Below are 21,850 nucleotides of genomic sequence, written 5' to 3'. Positions count from 1 at the left end.
TGTCAAAAGCCCACTAGACGTTTTACAGAAACGGATGAAAAGTGTTCTTGGTCGTTGAGCCGTTGCAATGGGCTTGTGACAAGACCCTAAAGACCTCTAAGAGCAAGAATGTGTAAATTGAGAACGCTTCAGAAAACGTTTTGAACCAAACGTAGGGACTAGAGAGACAATGTAGGTTAAAACGTCGGGTATTTTATTTTCACTAAACATTATATGGCAGGTATTTATTAATTTAATAATATAATATTATGAAACTGACGAATACATTTTTTAAGTAAAAATAACATTTATTATTGCAATCAATGAAAATTATTCATACCTATATATATATATATATATACCTAATAACTAAATATTATTGTTACATGTTTCACATTATTATCTATCTTATATTTCGGCTCAAATTTGTTTTCAGCCAAAAAGTTTAAAATTTAAAATTTCAGTCTGTGTTGTTTATAACTATCGGTGATCGTCCATTGATCGTTGTAGTCTTGGCAGGCCCCTCTAATGTATCCGTATCTTCTTCGAAATCTGCGGGTCTGTATTTTACACCAGAGATAAACCCAGACGGAACATATATCCTAGGCTTTAGCACCTTCTTCATTTCCCTACAACCCATGTTTATTAACGTGCCAAACACGAAAATGCCGATAACTAAACCGATGACAATGATAAAATGTCGGAGTCGTGTGACGTGACCGTGACTGTGATTGTTAGAAACATGGCTGTGATTATTAGAAACATGGCTGTAATAATCATCGCAATCGATGCGTTCGTTCAATTGAAATAATAGTGTCGAATAAAGGTTTTTGGGCTCGTTACACCTAAAAAAACATGAATAGATATCAACAATAAATATAAATATTAAAGAAACTAATAGAACGTTGAAAAAAAAGTTTGGTATTTGAATGAAAAAAATCACTAAGAGGTGATAAAGGAATTATGGTGTATAACAAAAATACCCAATAGAAATGACGATTATTGAATGAAAAATATCAAGCGCATTTTAAGATGGAGAATTTAGGAATAATATGTACAAGAAAATGAAGCAAAATAAATTGAGATTATTAAAAGTCGTTTCTTTGCTATTTTTACACACTACAATACAGTTAATGTTAAATTTCTAATGAAATAATTGGTTAATGTTTTGAAGAACTTTAATATTTATTCAATAATCACCGATAATATAGAAGTGTCTCCGGAATTTCTGCAAATGATTCATTGATATAACTTGCAAGCCACGACAATCTACAATCGCACGTCCATTGATTACCTTTGGCGTCGAATAAGTCTAGCATTGACCAAGGATAGAGTTTTGAATCTAAAGTGCTGATGTTCGTGTAACTTATTGATAGCTAAAATCAAAATGCGAAACAGTAATGTCACTCATTCGCTAACATTTTATTGAAATTACTTGTCGTAATGACCAATTCTGGCTAGTATTGTCCACAAAAGCGTCGTAATGGATGTTTGACAGACTGGGATTGTAGGACATGTGCAGTGTTATGAGCTTCTTTAGTGGTGCAAATGTACTTCATCCGATATCGGTCAAATTTGGCATACCACTGATAATGAGTTCTTGGAGTTGGTCCAGACCGACAAACGACTCGCTGTCCAAGGTACTTATGGGATTTGCGTTCATATTAAGATACGCCAGAGGCATTTTACGGATTTCTTTTGGTATATTCTGGAATAGATTACCGTTCAGGTATAATGTTTGAACGTTGAACAGTTGAGAAAACGCATCAGTTGGGAAGTCTGATATACCTGTATTGCCTAAATCCAATACCTGTAATTCAACAGTTTTTTTTTATTACATCATGTTATGAACAAAAAAACATGGCCATTTACCTGGAGTTTTGTTAAATACTGCAAAGCGATTTCTGTGTTTTGATCAATTACCAATAAAGGATTATTATTCAATTCGAGTATTTCCAACTTGGTTAAATATTGAAAAAAATTCGGAGGCAAAGAATGTATATTATTGTATCCTAATTTCAGGACTTTTAGCACTGGTTCATCATTTGTAGATGGTACATTCGGACGTTGATAACTACGGTAAACAGATTGGCGTAAATCATGACCTAAAATAAATTATATTTCTAGTTATTCAGTATAATATAATATAATATTTTATATTATACAATAAATAAATAACTAAACAAAGAGCAGTAGTTTAATAAAATAACGATGTAGGTCTTATTTCAGTTTCAAATTATTAATTGTATTTAAACTATTGTTTTATAAGCTAATTTTGAATAATATATTTGCAACAAACTTACTCAGAAATATTACCAAATCAAAATTAAAAATAAATGTTTTGCCCCATTTATTAAATAATTAATTTAGATAAAATTTTAATTTTTTTTAAGTAACTATTTATTTTAATGATAATAATTATCAATACATTTATTTTTTATTGTCATCTATTCATTTTATAATATTTCAAGTTTGCATTTCCATTGTATTCGTACAATCATACTCAATTATCAAAAAAAAAAAATGATTAAGCTAAGTTGGTCATATTTTGTTATTGTAATTTTGTTTTCATAAACAAGCTATACGTAGCGTTTAAAACAGGTTAAATATCCTTCAGTACCTACGTCCTACGTGCTGTCTGACATATAGGTTGTAGGTACATCAAAATGAAACTTGGCTGATGCAATATATGAACTGATTTCACGAAAACGTCTATTTCATTGATACACATTGCAAAATAGAATAGATTCATTCTAAAATGTAATGTGTAGACATAGAAACACAGTGTATGTATAACACAATGATAGCATTTATATATATTTCAAAAAATTGCGTTTATAACTTTTATAATTTATTGCTAAGAAAAATAGTAAATTTAGAAAAAATTTTTCATCAAACTTCTCATACATATTTTTAAATTTTAAAAGTAAAATAACACGAGTATTACAAGTGTGGTGTAACTTTACTAACTATTGATAGTCTAAATATAACTATAATAGTAGTTTTTTGAACACTAATGACGAACCTGGCACATTAATAAATAATTATTAAAAATTACTAAAAGACAAAAATTGAGATATACTTTTGACAAACATTTTGTACTACTGCTACTCAATCAAATGCATTAAGTTCAGGAAAAACCAATATCACAGACCAAACGATTAATATTATGATATTAAAATTTTTATCTATTTGTTTTGATTTTTAAATTTTTACTACCTAAAAAAAATCGGTAATTATATCTTAAGTAATTTTTACACTTGTAATAAAATTGTGATTGTGTTGAACAATATTTTTATCATTTTTACACGTTTAAACTAAAAAAAACGTGACGTGTTACTAAGTTTGAGTTACCTAGATGACAAAAATGACTTTATTTCCTGATTTATTTATTCACCTTCTATTGACTCGTGTAGACAAAATATTAGCTAGCTAACCTTTATTTTGTTTTTAGTTATTTCAAATACTTGGTGGTCTGATATCATATTTGAAATTATAAATATATATAATTCATGTTACCCACATTATAAGTACCATAGATACATGTTTTATTATTCTGTCTGCGGGAGGTTGATGATCCAATAGTCTAGTTTCATGTGCCGCCAACAGAATTCTAAAATATTTTTAGGGCATTATGTAATATGGGTAATTTAATTGTACATTGGGCATTTGTGTAGCAGGTGATCAACCGCGGTAGAAGAATTCAGGACGCGTGATCTACGTACGAATTAACAACATGCATACATTTTTGAACAGTATAAAAACATTAAAAACACATTCTAATTTTTATTACGTCATATTACACATATTTTGGTCAAATATAAAAAAGTGTACACTATTCACAGACACACGGCATAGGTATTAATATTTTTCGCACAATTTATAACGTGCATGCTGCAGCATACGTTATTATACCATAATATTATGAGAGGTTGAAATTTATGCATATAACTTGAAGAATGTGAGCAGTTTTGCATATTCTGTATACGGTATTGTAAATTGTAATTTAATTGCTAATTAGTCAATTTAAATGAACCAAATTCAATAGGGTTCGCATGGCGATGAATTTAGCCATTTAGGATGTTCGCCGGCATCTTACATAAAGTATATGTATATTATTATGTTCAATACATGTATCTACACAGTCGTTGTGGAAGTTTAATATAGTCTTATGGGTTGTTTGTCTGTATAGCTCCTTCGTTCAATTTGCAGCGGTTAATTGAATCACATGCTTCGAAGGTTAATCAAATTAAATCTACCATTTCACCCTATAGTCATTTCAATTTCCATGGATACAAATAATTGTTTTTATAAGTGAAATATTGTCCTTTGCTAAATCAGTAAAAAAGTTCACGAAGTTTTGTTTGGGAGATTTAAATACATATTATATAGTAGGTATTCATGCAACTATATTTTATAATGTGTGAGATTTCCATAAAAGAAAACGGAGGTGCTGAAGTCCAATATTTTAGGATCTGAGTGAATCTATGAATACGATCTGTATACCTAAGCACCAAAAAGTGGTGTACCTATTGTATTATCTATATATTCTATATTCTATTATTAATTATTATCAATTAAGAAAAAGTCAAATCGAATGATATAGGTGTTTAAATTTTAGTTGCTTAGAATCATATACATAAAGTGAGTATTATAGGTTTTACAACGATGCATAATTTAATTGTTGTTTAAAGATTATTAAAAAAAGTATATTAAACAAAAATCAAGCTTTGATTGTTCAAAAAATCCTTATGCCTGCTATGACATTTTGAAATTAACACCAAAGTCACAGGAGCTTTCGAAAACATCATAGCATTTGAGTTATCAACAATCATGTATAGGTACTCGTAAAACTATGTATTATTCAAAAGACAACATTTAATAGCATTATTATGGTTAATTATTATTATTTAATGGGTATTTTATGCATACAGTTACATAATAACCCAGGGTAACTTAAAGCCTTATTATTTTTTCACTTGTACTATTTTCGTGTGTATTGATTATAATTGTATATAAAGATTACAGATTTTAGGTCCAGTGACTTTGATACAAAAAGGGGGGGGGGTGGTCACGAAATATCGTTAACTATCTCATATAAGAAAAAAAATCAAAGTGATACAAATTTGAGGCCACCAAAATTGAAGCCAGGTGACCATATTCATCCAGATACTCCCTAAATAAGACTCTGATTATTTATTAACTTTCGAAGAATACTGAGTATTTAATTAATCTTCAAAGATATTATAAAATACTATAACTATTAAAATTTAAAAGGTTTCAAAATTCGAGAACATAATAATTATGTATTGGATGATTTATATGGATAAAACACTCTTATGTGGCTATACGTAAGAGTCTTTATATTATAATCTTATACTCTTATTTAAATATATTGAGGTTTGGTTTTTTTTTAAATTTGCTATCAAAACTTTGTTTACGTAGATTCTACGTCGTAAAACATTAAATTTACTTACTGTTCAACGAATTGTAACTTATGTCCAGTTCTTCGAGAGCCGGTAAGTTCGTCAACGCCTTACTTGCAATGGACGATATATTGTTGTATTTAAATGACAATTTTTTCAACGATGTCATTGGTGGGAGTGTGAATATTTGTTTTAAATTGTTGTTCTCCAGGTTAATATGTAACACACGATTAGCAAGAATCCCATCATCGTAGAACGCATGGTATCGGATCCAGTCTTCAATACTGTATGGATGACTCTTGCCAGCCATATTGGAACAGTCCAATATTATGCCCGTTTTATCTTTGCCCTTATTATTGTCAAAACATTTGACTCTGGTCTGTGCCGCTGTCAATGAAACTATGCCCATCAAACATATGTAAAGTATTACATTCATATTTGGTGATCCAGTGACAACAGATACGTGGTTTTTCGATATTATTTCTGTAAAACAGAAATCATGCGAGCTCAATAATTATAGATGGTAAATATGAAAACGGATCGAAAATTATGTTCAAATTCTAAGCCATTATAGTTAATAGTTATTGCATACAATCCATACCCATTTTGAGAACAATAGTTAATTGGCCTTATAATATTATGTCGTGGAATTGATTCATTTGGTTGCAATATCCACTGTATTCGTTGTAAAACAATCTCGTATAGCCTTGGTATGCACTTATAGATGTTTACGAGTAATAACGATCAGCATAATAGAATATTTCGAACATCAACAGTTTTCAGATTCGTGTATAAAATATAATGCGCGTCATTTGTAACACCGATGTTCTTCGAAGATATTAATTGTGCATTATAATATGTGACTGAAGGCGTGAAGATGCAGCTATGATACAAATATTATGTTGAGTGGTTAATCACGCAGTAGCTATGCCTATGCCAAGGTTCCAAGATAAGATACTGTCTGTAAAAGATGAATCATGCAGGTAGATATGTAGTTGTGAATTTGTTCAGTGCATACATTATTATTATTATTTTTTTTTAAAGTGCATAATATCACACTATCGAGCGTCCTTACCTATGATAAATGTCCGTTGTAATTTTATCCAAAACACTATAATATCCAAAGTACGTACCGCAACACTTCAGTTTTTTCGTCTTGATACGGTATAGAAACGTGAACGTTATACCTACTCACTATGTCGCACTACAAAGACGAATGATTTACAATAACATTACCTATTATAATAATCGTCTTGCAATTTATTCGTCGCATATATACACGCGTGCCCTACAGCAGTCGCTGGCTGCTTTTTTCAAATCGTATATTGCTATTGTTGTAGAGTAAAATTCCGCAAAACGTGAAACGAATTAACACCGCACGTCATAATATTATTTTTACTATTAATATTATTATTACTATTATTGGCCACAGTTCTTGACGTACCAGCAGCAGCTTCCATACAAGACCCGGCGGGGTCGCGAGTCATCGGCGAGTTATCCACGACGGTCGCTTTGTCAATAAAATCGTTAATTACAATTAAGTATTGGTAGGTATTGTTGTTGTTACACGCGATCGAATGTATTCCTCGCGAATTTCGTGCTCACCACGTAGCTGCGTTAACGTCATGTCCCGAATGGTCGTACGAATAAACTGAATCTGGAAGTGGTTCGTATTTTCTACAGCTGGACCGCATGCTCTACACCAGTTTGTACATTGCATACACCTCTATATATATTATGCATTTATACCTACCTACCTATATTATGTATTATCGTAGGTACCTACTATTTTATTATTATACATTTTTGCGGCCTTGAGTGCACATTTAGGCTTTGACGCGCGTCCGCAATGTCACCACGTGCAGTGTGTAATCATATGTCTGAATAATATTATGTACCTATACTGGCTATACTACGACTATAATACGAGATGACATTTTGACTTATCGTTTGCAGTGTTTGCATGCACAGCCGTTATGAATTAGTGATTACCTATAGTCTATATTAGGTTCAATACATTCACACCGACACCGAATCTCTCAAGTTCGACTAGACGACGAGTGCCCGTCAATTGCTGTGCATAAACTATAACGGTGATAATCAGACGTATAATAAGGTAGGTGGATATATAATAATTATACAATATAATATGCTTTGCCAAACAGAAAAAATTGACGGAATTCTGAGCAGTTATAACTAGAATAGTTACATAGAGCATCCAAGACACAACGGTTAACGGTCCAATGGTTAACCATTTCTTTATAGCGATAAGACCCCATTGACCTGCCAATGTGTTTCTTATTTCAATTAAAGAGGAACATGGTGGGCCCATTTTTATGAAGATGACGATAAAACTTTAATATTATATATTATGACTGATTACAGAACATCGATTATTGGCGATATACTTCAATATCTGCGGAAAGATGCAGATAAATAAATAATGTCATATTATAACTCAAAAAATATGATCAAAATTTAATCATTGTTATTATATGGACTAATACTATTAATTTTTATATTTTAAAAATTTACAACGAAATTGGGCGGGGGTGATTACCTTCTTTGCCCCCCCTCCACACACACACACACAACAATTGGGGACACACTTGATTCAAACTAGGTATTTATAATAACGTCATGACTGCGAATGACTATAGTGAACATTAAAACATTATTTTATGTATATCGCTCACGCCCTCACTGGTAATATACTTATTACTTGTATGGTGCCTATATATTAAAGTATTGTATAGTGAATATACCGTATACCTATACATTTATTGCGAAAGAAATATCACTTTCTGATCCAAGAACTATCAAGTACATCGTGGGTAGCTCAAGGTTGTTTTTGTACAGTACGTAAATATAGAAATAATAACAAATAGGTAGGTAACTAATAAACATATATGGAAACCGATATTAATACTCAATTTTTTGTACGCTGATATACAACAATGTTTTTTTTTTAATAAAAGGAAATAATAATGAACATAAGAAAAGGATGGTAAATAGCACATTGTGGATGAATTTAATAATTAATGTATTGAATAATTATTGACAAACCACAAAAAACGATTGTCGTTCCCCTCAATAACACAATTTTATAAGAGTCACTTGATGTAAAATTAGGAAAATTGAATATTTACAAAGTATTTACCAATTTATAATTGTATAGAATTGTGTTGGGAATTATTATTAACTCAATAAAAGTTTTTGCTTATTTGTGTATAGGTAGATTTGTATTAGGGCTACTGCATTTGGTAATTGGTAAAATAATATTATTATAATATACAATATTGTATAATATCTCAATTCTCAAATGAGAAGCGCATTTCGTTTATTAAACGTTATATAGTTATATGCCTTCAGCCTTGTATGAAACGTTTTGTTTTGTTATATACTATGCATAATATTTATATGAACAAAAATTAATATTTTATGGAAATGATAAGAACGGGGCTTAGAATATTTGACACTATTTGTTACCATTTATCGTTGGCTCACGAATTACGAAGTTCAAATTTAAAAAAATTTAAAAATTATAAAAATCAAATTTTGGGTTTTGGTTGTTCATCCGTTGGTCATAACTCATAAATCATATCTAATAACATTATATTTTATAGTTAAAATTAGGTGGTGTAATTTGATTTTCTAATACTAATCATAACATTTATCTAAACGCTTGGTAGTAGGCAAAGATACGTGAAATTTGACACAAAGGTAAGTTTATTTTATTGCTTTTCACTTGATCAGTTTCAAAGAAAAACAATCAAAGGTTGATAAAAATAGATTTCATTTCGGTCGTTTTCAACGCTAAAGACACAAAATCAAAAACTGGCGACACTGATAAGCAAATAAAGTTAAAAGAAATTTATTGCACATGAATGCATTTGTTTATTAAGGTAATTGATTAAAGAAAGAACAGACTTAGTTGCAATGTCATTACTTTGATAAGCAGACGTTTTGTGAGGGGTCTGGGACATGGCCGTTTTTTTATGGTTAGGTTTTTGTTGGATATAATAAATCATTTATCAATATCTATAAACAATTTGACATTGTGGCAAGTAAATATTTTGGCCACCTTAGTCTCTTTATTTATATTAATAACTTAAAAAAAATAATAATATCAATAATAAAATAGAAATAATTTAACTTAGATACTTCAATAACTTTAATAATTTAAGACAACAATTTGAATAAATTATACAGCCATAATAATAGGTAGGTACAACTTTGGGATGAGGGATCAGTGGAAAAAACCTTAGCTATATAATACATTTTATCTGAAGATAATTAGCGTATGAAAAATAATTTTAGAAAAATTCAAGCCATCCTCCCCCTACCCCTAAAAAAAAATACTAAAGGCCTAGCTTATAATATGCAGTTACATATAGTTGTACTTGTACCTATATACAGAGATACTATATCATGATACAATCATAGATACTAGCGGTAACCGCAATTGCAACTAACGTTTTCTACGACTTGCTATAATAACGTGGAGTGAACCTTAAAAATAACTAACAAATGATGATGAGATTGGCAATTGTACATTACCTATAGGTTATTGTCAATATCTTGTGTTTATTATATTATTTTACTGGGTATATAGAGTACCTATAGTTGTACAGTGTACAATTGTACTCAGTGCTTGCTTTGGGGAGGGGGGGACGAAGACCCCTTTCTTTTTTATTTTTTTATTGAGCGTAACAATTCTATATTTTTGGAAAGCAACGGTTGGAACTCAACATTTACTAGTGAATTAGAAAATAGTCAGTTTTTCTGATGCGAAATTAAAAAAATAATAGCTATAATATTTTTACTTTGTACCTCCGAAAAAAAATTAATTATTAAAATTCCTTTTAACTAGAAAATACAGTTAAATACAACAAAATCGTTGGGTCAGTTTATAGCGGCTGTGTACTACAGTATGTACTGCTTCTGACATCGAATCGGTTTCAGTCATGATACTTATCAGTTATCGGTTATTGGTAATTAATAAATAAGTCTTTTTCTCCTTGTTATATAATATATATATTTGTAGAACAAATTCAATATTGTTTTGATGTGATTGTTATTAGAAGGATGAGTGGGGGCCTTGCCCCCACAGTCAAGTGACGGTTAATTTTGAGTGGAACGCTCTTTCATCCAACATCCCTTGAGTCTCCCTTCTAATTTTTTTCCAAATCAATCACTTCTTGTACTATATATCAATCGTATATTATATTGCCACTATTATATATGTATTACAACTATATTTTTTATAATCATAACTCATGAGCACCAATAATTATATTTTTAAACTTGATTTTTTTTTTTTAAACCATTAAAAAAGGGACACAGAGAAATTAAACCATTCGAAGCTTATTTTTCACCGCTTATTGTCCATGCCACGTAATAGGGAACAAAACACAAACTATACAATTTAAATTAACTTCTCACAGTTTCCAACAATGTCCTGATGATCTATGGATTAGTAAGATACTATTACAGTATATAAGTTAAAACATGCACTTAGAGACTAAACTTAAGATGTTATTATGGTACACCTGTATGACTCCTATATATTTATTATTTATGAATTCATGATTGGTTCATATTCGAAATACCAAAAATAGTTTAATAATCAATATAAAATTTAAAGTTTTATCCAAAGTGTATCCTTACGATCATACACCTTGGTTTTATCAATACAAATTTTCATATTGACATATATTTTACACATTTTTGAAGGTTATTATTGAATTATGGTAATCAGTAAAAATGACATGATACATAACGAAAAAAACATAATTTTAAAGGTACACAAGAACAACAACTGTAATTAATTTCAGCGTATTTACCTATATCATATTATGTTGCCAAATATTTTTTTTATTTTTTCAAAATGGTTTTATTGCCAATAAAAGTAGATGCCAAGATTATTATTATAACATGATTGCGAAATAAAACTGATATTTGTGAATCTTAAGTAAAATTATATTTGAGTGGGGAAAGAGGCATACCAAATTGTTAAACAGGTAGGTATAGCCGGAGATTGTAAACTCGGCCCGAGGAAAAAACATTTTCAAAAGGTCGATGTAAACTCGGCCTGGGTTTTTTTCAGGTCAAAATTATTTAGGTGTAAAAACCATGATTTTTCTTATAATATTGGGGTGAGTGGAATTAAAACTTGAATTAAAATGCGCATGAAATGATTCACATGCATTTGTTGTTAAATAAGTTTCAACTGATGCACTGGCCCACATTTCAGGCGGAAACATAGAATCTTTTCCTATGTATGTTTTCGGGCCGAGTTTACAATTGATTTATTTTACTACCTGAAATTTCCGGGCCGAGTTTACAACAAAAAAGGTAACTTCGGGCCCAGTTTACATTTGCCCGGTATAGCACATACTATAGTACCTACTATACGATATTTGTGATTTATTATTATTATTTATAATCTATCTATTTATATTTTTTAATCATTTTTATAACTTAATTATTGACTTACAACTAATATTTGTGATTTTCATGTAAAATACATTCAACGTTTTCCACCTTGTCGTTCTTTTTCCGGGTCATGTTTTTCCTAGAGTCAAGTCTTGTATATCCGTATGGGTGATCCATTATTTAAACGTCTTGGCTTAGGTACTTACTTTTTTCTAAAAAATAATTTGAGAGGGCTTGTATAATTGCATTAGTAGTTTCTATCAGGCCAAAACAAGCAAAAGCGAATACACCATTAATTGTTTTTAGATCGATGTAAATAATTATATAAGGAACACTTAGGTAATAATTATTTCATAATCGGTTATATTAAATATGGGATTCCAGCATTTTATATAAATTCTATAATATGTAAATTGGATGCGTAAATGTGTTTGTGTGTTAGTGTGTTATCCACATATGTCATGTGCTATGTATGATCAATGTTTATGTACCAGTATCTACTACCGACTATCGAGCGAACCTTTCGAACCCGTTTTTATTAATTGATGTAAGTATATACCTTGTAGTTTTCATTAATACATTTTTTATTGGATCATTATCTTCCCAAATATTTTTAGGTACTACAGAATATAATTTAAATAATTACTAGCTATGATGCATAACTATCTACTTATCCAGTTGGTATAACTATAGTGAGTATAAATCTGATGAAATATTTATAACCATTATGTCATACTATACCATACTATTTTAAAACTTTAAATATTATTCAGAAATGTAGAGATTTTTATGAACAGATCATAGAAAAATGTAAATACTTTTTAATAAATAACTTTTGAACTGTTGTAATGATAATAACCTTTCCAGTGACTCAATTAGGATACATTTTGGGGAAGAGGGATGTAAGAGATAGAGGAGATTAGCTTTTAGATTTTTAAGAGTGCAATTAATATTCGGAATATTGGGATGCGATTTGTAGAGCACTAGAACTATTGCAATGTTGCATCATGCAAATATGCATGGAATAATTGGCAATTATTGTTTGGTCAGCATAAACTATTACTGAAATTGGACCAAATGCACAATGCAATGTGGGCGGTGACTTACCATTTTTCGGAAATATAATTTTCAGAATATCATACAACATTAACAACATAAAACCAGAATTATGTGAATACATATTTTAAATATTCAACACTCGTTTGGAAGAAAAATTATTTGGCAGAATTAAAACCACATACTTGTCATTATGGCAGAAATAAAAATTTAATAAGTTTTTGATAGAACCCATGCACGATATCTTTTATTTATACATGATAGGTATTGGAAACAAAATTAAGCTTATATTAAATATTTAAATATACTTTATACGTTACAACTATGTTTAAAATTGTTATGCAAATTATGGAAGTATACAACTATACAACTATACAACTACTCGCTAAGTAAAATTTGCAATAAATGCAATATTTCGTGGGGGGTCACAACCCCAAAATCCCTCCCCGCTGGCCCTAGACCAGTGCCTCTACTCTCTAGTGCCGACAAAAGATTTCTATCGCTTGAAGTTTGTTTAATTTTTCCTTTATAATAGTTTAGAATGCTTTTTAAGTACAGAGTGATTATTTAACATTGAACATTTAATATTTCAAAAAGCATTGGTTACTTTATTGGAAATCTAAAATACAAGTGTAAGTCTGAAAAAAAACAATATGTTTGTACTTTTTTGGTATATCTATTATTGAAGTTCGAAATATCTTGTGTACTGGAAAAAACTTGTCATATTATGGAAAAATACCTATAAACATTGAAAACCTATTTGGCTATTTAAAGGATCATCATTCATCGATCAATAACGATTGTTCCAGTAATTAAGTTTAATGTTCATCTATTTTCAGACGTATAATTGTATAAATTATCGTGTGATTTTACTAGTGCGATCTAGCGGTATTCATTTTTTTACAATAACAATAATATTGTGAATTTGTGATATTATATAAATATTATGTAATTTATTTATTTTGGAGAGATGCAAAAAAAATTTAAGTCATAAACTTAAAGAATAAAAATAAAAATGCATAGAAAATTTTGGATATTAACCATTACAATTAAATAATAAATTGCATGTTTGGAATATGATGAAATTAATAAAATGAAAGTGGCATGAATTTTTAGTTGAAAAATACTCATAGCCTACAGGTGTCTAACCTACATGGTAAGTAGAACATAATTTTACATTATAATGTTTTCCTAATTATTTAATAATAATTATGTAGGTATTGACAAATTTTGATAATTTTTGTTTTGTACTTACCACTATTGTGTTTGTTTTCGTTACCATCGTGGCTGTTTGGGACTAGATCGACCAGTGGTGCAACTGAAAAATAATTTCTTCAATTTTTTTTGGGGGGGAGGGAGTTACATTGTTACGATGTATGTTAATACTCGTACAATAATATAATAATATATGTTAATAGGTATATACGGTAACATGCTGGCAGCATCGAAAAAACAAGATTCTGGATACCCCCCCCCCCATCATGGTTGCGTCACTGAGATACGCCTTGCTATTTTCACGGTACCTATAGATTAAATCTATTTATAATTTTATATCTTATAATTTACAAAGATTACATCCATTCTGTGCTATAAATTATAATACACGGTTTAACTGGATATAGTGATAATCACGGTCTTCAGGTCTTCTGTTTAAGACCGCGGTGGCGTGGACACGTGATGAAGCTCTTGAAAAATACCTACAGACTGCGGCCAATATGGAGAAGACATTAATATCTTAAATCGTGGTGAAGATCTACCAGTGCTATTATCTTAAACATTTATCAGTTATGAGCATGGTCTTCCAAGACCATGACCGCGGTCATGAGTTTATAATTGATAGTGTAATCTAAGGCCATGCGTCCATGAACACGGTGAGTGATAAGCACTTATCCGAAAAATGATAAGAGTGGTTATACGGCCGGTTACTACTTACTATAAAAAAGTAATAATAAGTATAGTATGTACTATGAAATAGGTATGTAAGCCGCGAGGAATTAAAAAAGACCACTTTAATAGGATTTAAATGTTTATAACTTTAAACCTATTGTTTTATATATTTTAGAGTAGAGTTTAATATCGATCTCTAATCGTGGGCAATGATTTCCAAAGAAATATTTTATAAACTTAATAACCTTAGACGTTGTAGGAAATATTCTCCGAGCTGTAGATATCTTAGTAATGATATTTGGGTAAGTGACTTTAGGTATCAATAATAAATAATAATTTATATGTTTTAATGCATCAAAATTGATTTTAGAATGAAGATTTGACAATAGGTCTAAAACTAAAAATTGAGAAATACTGGAAAGATAAATTATGTAAAGGCAGTTTTTATAAAAATAATATCGATAAAAAATTCTATGTGTTGTCGATGTTTCCTTATCCGTCTGGTCAATTACACATGGGTCATGTTCGAGTGTATGTAATTGCAGATTCAATTGCTAGGTTTCATCGTATGAACGGACAAAATGTAAATTTATTTGTTATTATTACCTATTCATATTAAATAAAGCAATTTTATAAAAAAATGTTGCAATAGGTATTTCAGCCTATGGGATGGGATGCATTTGGGCTTCCTGCTGAGAACGCAGCTATACTACATGGCTTACCAGCTGATAAATGGACTAGTTCAAATATTGATCACATGAAAAAACAGCTTCAAGAACTTGGATGTAGTTTTGATTGGTCTAATGAATTAGCAACTTGTGATCCAACTTATTATAAATGGACTCAATGGTTCTTTCTAAAAATGTTTCAATCTGGACTTGTTTATGCTAAGGAAGTAAGAATGATCTCCTTTGTATCAACTTTTTACTAGCACTGATTATAATCATTTATTTTTGTTGTTATTTAGGCTGAAGTTAATTGGGATCCAGTAGATGAAACAGTATTAGCTAATGAACAAGTAGATGAAAATGGACGTTCTTGGCGGTCTGGTGCTTTAGTTCAGAAAAAAGTACTGAAACAATGGTTTATAAAAACAACGCAATTTTCCAAGTTAGTTAAACATTCAATAACCTAGTATTTGTTTATTTTAATAATCAATATTTATAATTTATATGCTACTTAAGAATATAAACTATTAAATGCATTCACGTTTAGTAGATCTTCACAATAGTAAATGCTCAACACAACACATTTTTTTTAACTACGCTTTCGGACAGTAGTACTTTCCAAATTTTAATAAGTACAATTTACTGATAAGATATTAAGCATAGTTTGCACTGTGTAAACATTATTTTTCAGTGTTATTCACCCTTTAAATTTCTATAGAAAATTGTAAAATAAATTAGTATTCATTTAATTTTAAAACTTATTTTATTATTTTACTGTGCCTCATATTATTTTTGTTGGCGCAGCTAATAGTTTTTAAATCATTGTTTACAGAGCTCTGTTTGAAGGACTAAATGATCCATCATTAATAGATTGGAGGGACATTATCAACCTACAAAAACATTGGATTGGAGAATGTGATGGATATAAATTTGATTTTAAACTATATACTGATAATGTATATAGAACAATACTCAATGTTTGGACACAATATCCAGAATATGTACCATTAGCTGCTTTTATTTGTGTTAAGCCCGACTCTTTTGTACATAAATATTATGTCCTGAATCATAAAAATGTATACATCAAGAATCCGATTACTGGCAGCAAATTACCGATTTTAGTTACTGATCGTGTAATGTATCCAGAGGGGCAAGAAACACGCTTAGCTGTGCCACATGCAAATTCTATTGATAAAGAATTAGCAGAAGAGCATGGTATTTTTTATTCAGTAAACCAAAACTCATATTTATCTAGAGAAATAATTTGTGAAAAAGCAAAAGAGTTAAATTTTGGTGGTTATCAAGTAAGCTCTAAATTACAGGATTGGTTAATATCTAGACAAAGATATTGGGGTACTCCTGTACCAATTATTCATTGTACCGATTGTGGAGCTCAAGCTGTACCAGAAGATCAATTGCCAGTAAAATTGCCAATGCTTGATGTGCAAAGTGGTAAAAAGTTTAAATTGTTAGAATTAGTTGAAGAATGGATTAAGACTACTTGTCCAAAGTAAGTAGTATATTTAATACTTGTAAGAAATACAAACATAACATTAATATTGTAGTGTCCTAGATGTGGTAAAGAGGCCAAAAGAGAAACAAATACAATGGATACATTTGTGGATTCCAGTTGGTATTATATGAGATATTTGGATCCTAAAAATAGTTCTCAGCCATTTGATAAGACTTTGGCGAACAAAATGATGCCTGTTGATATATATGTTGGTGGAAAAGAACATGGTAAATTTACTCTTAAAAGAATTGATGAAAATAGTTAAAATATTTTTTTTTCTTTTAGCTGTTTTGCATCTATATTATGCGAGGTTCTTTAACCACTTTCTACATTCCATTGGTTTATCTCCTTGTTTAGAACCGTTTAAAAAACTGTTGGTTCAAGGAATGGTGATGGGTCAAAGTTTTAAAAATAAAATCAATGGCTCATATTTAAAAGAAGATGAAGTAATAAAAAAAGGTAAATCATTTTTCTCTAAAGATGGTGACCACCCGGTTATTGCAACATGGGAAAAAATGAGTAAATCTAAATACAATGGTATTAATCCAATGAATACTATAAATGAATATGGAGTCGATACCATGCGATTATTAATATTGTCTAGTGTTGCACCTACATCTAATAGAAATTGGAATTCTGATAGTGAGTAATAAGTAAAAACTATTTATTAATGTGGTAGTTCAAATATATATATATATTATTTAATATAAAATTAATACTATTAGCATTTCCTGGAATTTTAAATTGGCAACATAGATTATGGTTGACTATAAGAGAATTTCGAACTGTTAGAAATGATGATGATGTTCAAAGAGATGCAATTGATTTATCTATATTCCAAAAAGAAGAAATGAAATTACTTGATGCACGAAATTATCATGTCAAAAAAACTTCAAGTAACTTCAGAAAATCATATCAATTGAGTGTAGCCATTTCAAAACTTCAAGGGTTGACAAATATTTTAAGAGTACATACATATTCTTAATACAGTTTTCTTTTTCAAATATACTTTTTTTTTATAGATTTTAATATATTGAGTCTTTTACAGAAGTCTTCTAAAGAGGTGATTAAGTTTAGTGCAGAATATGAAAGACTACTGGCTGTTCAAATAATAATGTTAACTCCGATGGCTCCTCACTTTGCATCTGCTTTATGGAGTGGATTTGTGTCTGCACCAGGTCGCATAAATCATAAATGGGAACAAATTAATTGGGAAAATGATGTAATTGATCAAAAATGGCCACAAGTGGATAGTGACTATATTTTAAATTTATACTGCTTGGTAATTATTCCAAAATTAAAGAAAACTAAATAGTTATATTTTTAATTAAAAAAATATTGAAGTAATCCAATGAACTATATAAAATATGATGTTGAATGTTTTTGTGTATTATGTATTATACCTATTATTTTGTACAGTTATATCGATGTTTTTTCATATTTTCTATCATATCAGCCACCTCATTTTTCCAATTGCACACTAATGTGTTAAATGAAGTATTACTATAACAATGTGCATCGGGTATTTTGCATTTTAACATTTTCTTGTGTTTGTTTAGTTTACAATGTTCATTTGATTTTACCTCTGTTAACTGATTTACTTGGTTTGAGTTTTTAGACTTAATTGATACTATTTTTTTTGGCAGATCTGGTTTTTGCTTTTTTTCTTCAGTTTTTATCATTATCATATTTTTTATTTTTTTATTGCATGGCTCACATAATCTCATCCGACTTTTTTGTTTTACCTAAAAATACATTTTTAATATTAATCTAATATTCTAATATCAGCTTTAAGTACAAAATGGATTTTTAACTTTTTTGTTTTCAGCTTTGTTCAATTCTCTCTTGATAATTTGTTTCATTAAATTTCCTGGATCAAAAACTTGATTGTTGTGTTTTATTTCTTTAAGGAGTTTGTTGGTATATTGAGTTAATCTTTTATTACCATTATTACACATTGAATGCTCATTTCTTCTTTTATTGACAATACTTGAATTCATTGGACAACCCAATTTAAGGGCAAAATCATCGTTTATTTTTTTTCTCCACGCTTTCTCTTCTTCTTCTTTAAGTATTTCAAGTCTGTGTTGCCTTTCGGCTTCTTTTGATAATAAATCATACTCTTCTAGTAATTTGTTTCTTGCTATTTCCTGTGCTATATCTTCCTTTTCATTTTCAATTTTTTGTTTTCTTTGTTCTTTATTGCGTTTTGATTCCATTTTGATTTGTTCTTCCATATTTTTCTTCTGTTCTTCTTTTTCTTTTTCTTTAGCTTGTATAGCAGATTTAAATTTATTTTCTTCTTCCTCTCTTTTTTTACGTTTGTTTTCTTCTTTTAACCATAATTGATGTTTTTTTTTCATAAAATCATCTGCTTCTTGCTGAACTTTTATTTTTCTTAGTTTTTCACTAGAACTATCTTCATCTTTTTGAATCAATGATTCATTTTTATGTTTTAAATCATCTCCCATTCCATATTTATTGATATTAATATTTTTTGTTTTATTGGCATTATTTGACATGGTTTTATCATCTATTAAAAATAATTGATCTTTACATATTACACACAACATTTTTTTTTTAAATTAAGTTATATTTTTATTCTAGAACTTAAAATAATTTAATTAATTTTTCCATATTACACTTTTGCTGGTTTATGACTAAACAAAAAGGTATCCCTTACTTTTTTTTTGTTGATTTTGTAGTTTTTTAGATTTATAATAATTATTATTCATCTTTCTTTGCTTTTGATTATTTGTGGTTTTATTTTGTGCATTACATGCTTTTCCATAATTCTTTAAAGTATGCATTAATATTTAATATTATACAAATATGTATATAATTACAAAGTATAGTGTTGTGACTAATATATACCATTTCTTGTTGACCATAAATATTATATTTTTGATTTTCTGGCTTACGGAATTTGTATGAATTATACCCTTTTTTATAGTATAATGGCATATCTATCCATTTGAATCCTCTGGGAGTTGAGAGCATCTTTAGATAATTGCTGTGTGTTAGAAGACTTCTATCCACTATAGGTTTATAGCACACTGTACGGTAACTAGGTTTGTTACATACATCTTTTGTTAGGCATTTAATTTTTTCATGACAAGAATCAATTTCGTACACAGTAGTTTTGTTTTTTGTTTTTGTCATTAGTAAAATTTAAATGAGTTTGTAGAAAAACTCTTTTTTACTGAAGACAAAGTATTGATTTATTTTAGAACTTTTGTTATAATTATTAAAATTAAACAATGTAGTCATTTGGCATGGCAATATACTATTTGTATATAATATTTTTTTTCAGGTTAACAATGCTGTCAAATGTGTATTGCCAATGCCCAAAAGAGAAATGGCAATACTTACTAAAGAAACAGCTATACAATTAACTATGAATCAAGATATTATTAAAGAATATACATCATCTTGGAATATCATTGATATTGGATTCCAGTCATATGAGGACAATGATTCATATGTGTTTATTAAGACTGACCGGACATCTGTCGCAAAAATTAAATCAACTAGTTCTAAAATTGTTAAAAACAATATTAAGTTATAAGAAACATAAATATTACTTTCAATATTTATTAATTATTATATATTATACATCAATGTAAGAAAGTAGAAACATCAAATAGTATAAAAGCAAGTATATACCATAGAATCTGGATACTCTAATTACTTTTTTAAAACAATAATACATTAACAAATTATAGATACTGCATGTACATCATCAAAAGTGTAAAATTATATTTAATATAACAAATTGTTTTACATGTTTTGTTATAGGATTAAAGTAGTGTTTTTACACTAAAATATATAGCATTTTATATAAAAAACAAAAAAAAGATCAACTGGTAAAGATACCTCTATGTACCAAAAATATTCTCGGTAATGTTACTCTTGTAAACAATAACATGTAATGTAAAAAGCATCATAGAGAATCTATTTGTATTTATATTAAAGTTTCCCCTAAAATGGATGTTTGAATGACGCAATCCAAGTTCTTAATATCTAGAATAAAGTATTTTTATTATGTCTTAGAAATTGTTTTGAATTTATAAAATTATTAACCAATTCTATTAGAAAATAAGCTCATATTGAATTAAATGATTGGGTCTATTGAAGAAGCAAAGTAATCAATTAGTACTAGAATGTTAGACGATTTTTTGATATTCAGTTTATTTGATAATTTATTTTAATCATCAAAGTTTAATATTCAAATATGCAGTAATTATCTCAGAACTAAGGCTGGGTAAGTGAATATTTTTTATTTTAAAAGTTATTTTAAACTCATTCAGTTTGTAATAAATGGACAAATTTTTTTTACATTTTATAATTGGTAAAAAATACTGTATATCTTCTAATAGATGAATTTCATTATATTTCAAGGATCATTGACATGTGTCCTTACATGAAATATACGAGTATTTATAAGGGATGTGTGAACAATGGAGGGTAGTAGACTAAGACAAATTCTTCTCCTCAATCAGAGAAGGGAATTTAAAGTTGAAGCAACCAATAGATTTGGTCACATTTCTAGATGTCAAGGCAATTTCGATTTTCTCTCAGGAATCCGATCCATGTACAACATAGATAATATGCGTGCAGGTGAAATTGCTTTTTCTATGATGTTTGAGTAATTGTAGAGTAAAATCACCTACTACAAAAATTATAGATGATAATATTTTTGAGGGTGTGACAAATTGGTTTTATAATGTTTTTATTTGACTTTAAAAATAACATTTTTTTTTTAAATTCAAATGGATATACAATTTTTTTGAAACAAAATGTAGACAAATAGATACAGTGTACCCTTAAACATATTATTCTTTATAATTTATATATTGAGTGATTTTAATATTTTACTCTAA

General features: G+C 29.1%; 2 protein-coding genes and 1 pseudogene across 5 annotated transcripts; 1 reads left to right on the top strand and 2 right to left on the bottom strand.

Moving 5' to 3' along the window:
• Nucleotides 1-370: 370 nt before the first annotated feature.
• On the bottom strand, nucleotides 371-6,404 carry LOC111027715 (annotated as a pseudogene).
• Nucleotides 6,405-13,931: 7,527 nt separating this feature from the next.
• Nucleotides 13,932-21,653, top strand: LOC111027458 (probable leucine--tRNA ligase, mitochondrial). Of its 4 annotated transcripts, XM_022305999.1 has the most exons (12): nucleotides 13,932-14,418; nucleotides 14,522-14,770; nucleotides 14,962-15,088; nucleotides 15,157-15,369; nucleotides 15,439-15,681; nucleotides 15,754-15,896; nucleotides 16,287-16,964; nucleotides 17,028-17,194; nucleotides 17,253-17,609; nucleotides 17,693-17,934; nucleotides 18,016-18,249; nucleotides 20,281-21,653. In XM_022305999.1, exons 3-12 carry the CDS (start codon nucleotides 14,996-14,998, stop codon nucleotides 20,533-20,535), a joined length of 2,625 nt encoding a protein of 874 aa, XP_022161691.1. In that variant the 5' UTR covers nucleotides 13,932-14,418; nucleotides 14,522-14,770; nucleotides 14,962-14,995; the 3' UTR covers nucleotides 20,536-21,653. The 4 variants fall into 4 exon arrangements, with proteins under 4 accessions (XP_022161691.1, XP_022161627.1, XP_022161754.1 ...); XM_022305935.1 differs by having other exon boundaries at nucleotides 13,932-14,770; XM_022306062.1 differs by lacking the exon at nucleotides 13,932-14,418 and having other exon boundaries at nucleotides 14,769-14,874.
• Nucleotides 18,323-20,274, bottom strand: LOC111027959 (histone-lysine N-methyltransferase, H3 lysine-79 specific-like). The gene is made up of 4 exons (XM_022306504.1): nucleotides 19,842-20,274; nucleotides 19,651-19,762; nucleotides 18,782-19,500; nucleotides 18,323-18,712 (listed from the first exon to the last, which is right to left on the bottom strand). The coding sequence occupies exons 1-4, from the start codon at nucleotides 20,127-20,129 to the stop codon at nucleotides 18,374-18,376; spliced, it is 1,458 nt and encodes a 485-aa protein (XP_022162196.1). The 5' UTR covers nucleotides 20,130-20,274; the 3' UTR covers nucleotides 18,323-18,373.
• Nucleotides 21,654-21,850: the final 197 nt, after the last annotated feature.

Source organism: Myzus persicae, unplaced genomic scaffold, assembly GCF_001856785.1.
Source record: "Myzus persicae strain clone G006 unplaced genomic scaffold, MPER_G0061.0, whole genome shotgun sequence".
In the NCBI taxonomy this organism is placed as follows: domain Eukaryota; kingdom Metazoa; phylum Arthropoda; class Insecta; order Hemiptera; family Aphididae; genus Myzus; species Myzus persicae.
The sequence above is the reverse complement of the archived record's forward strand: the minus strand, read 5'-3'. Positions and strand labels throughout refer to the sequence as shown.

Bases quoted from the DNA above. Each gene is read 5' to 3' on its own strand.
- LOC111027458 (XM_022305999.1), top strand. From the start codon at position 14,996: ATGATTTCCAAAGAAATATTTTATAAACTTAATAACCTTAGACGTTGT. The intron at 15,370-15,438 runs GTAAATTTATTT...ATGTTGCAATAG, and splicing joins ATCGTATGAACGGACAAAAT to GTATTTCAGCCTATGGGATG. The intron at 17,195-17,252 runs GTAAATTTACTC...TTTTTCTTTTAG, and splicing joins TGTTGGTGGAAAAGAACATG to CTGTTTTGCATCTATATTAT.
- LOC111027959 (XM_022306504.1), bottom strand. From the start codon at position 20,129: ATGACAAAAACAAAAAACAAAACTACTGTGTACGAAATTGATTCTTGT. The intron at 19,763-19,841 runs GTATATATTAGT...CATACTTTAAAG, and splicing joins TTTATGGTCAACAAGAAATG to AATTATGGAAAAGCATGTAA. The intron at 18,713-18,781 runs GTTAAAAATCCA...ATGTATTTTTAG, and splicing joins ACAAAGCTGAAAACAAAAAA to GTAAAACAAAAAAGTCGGAT.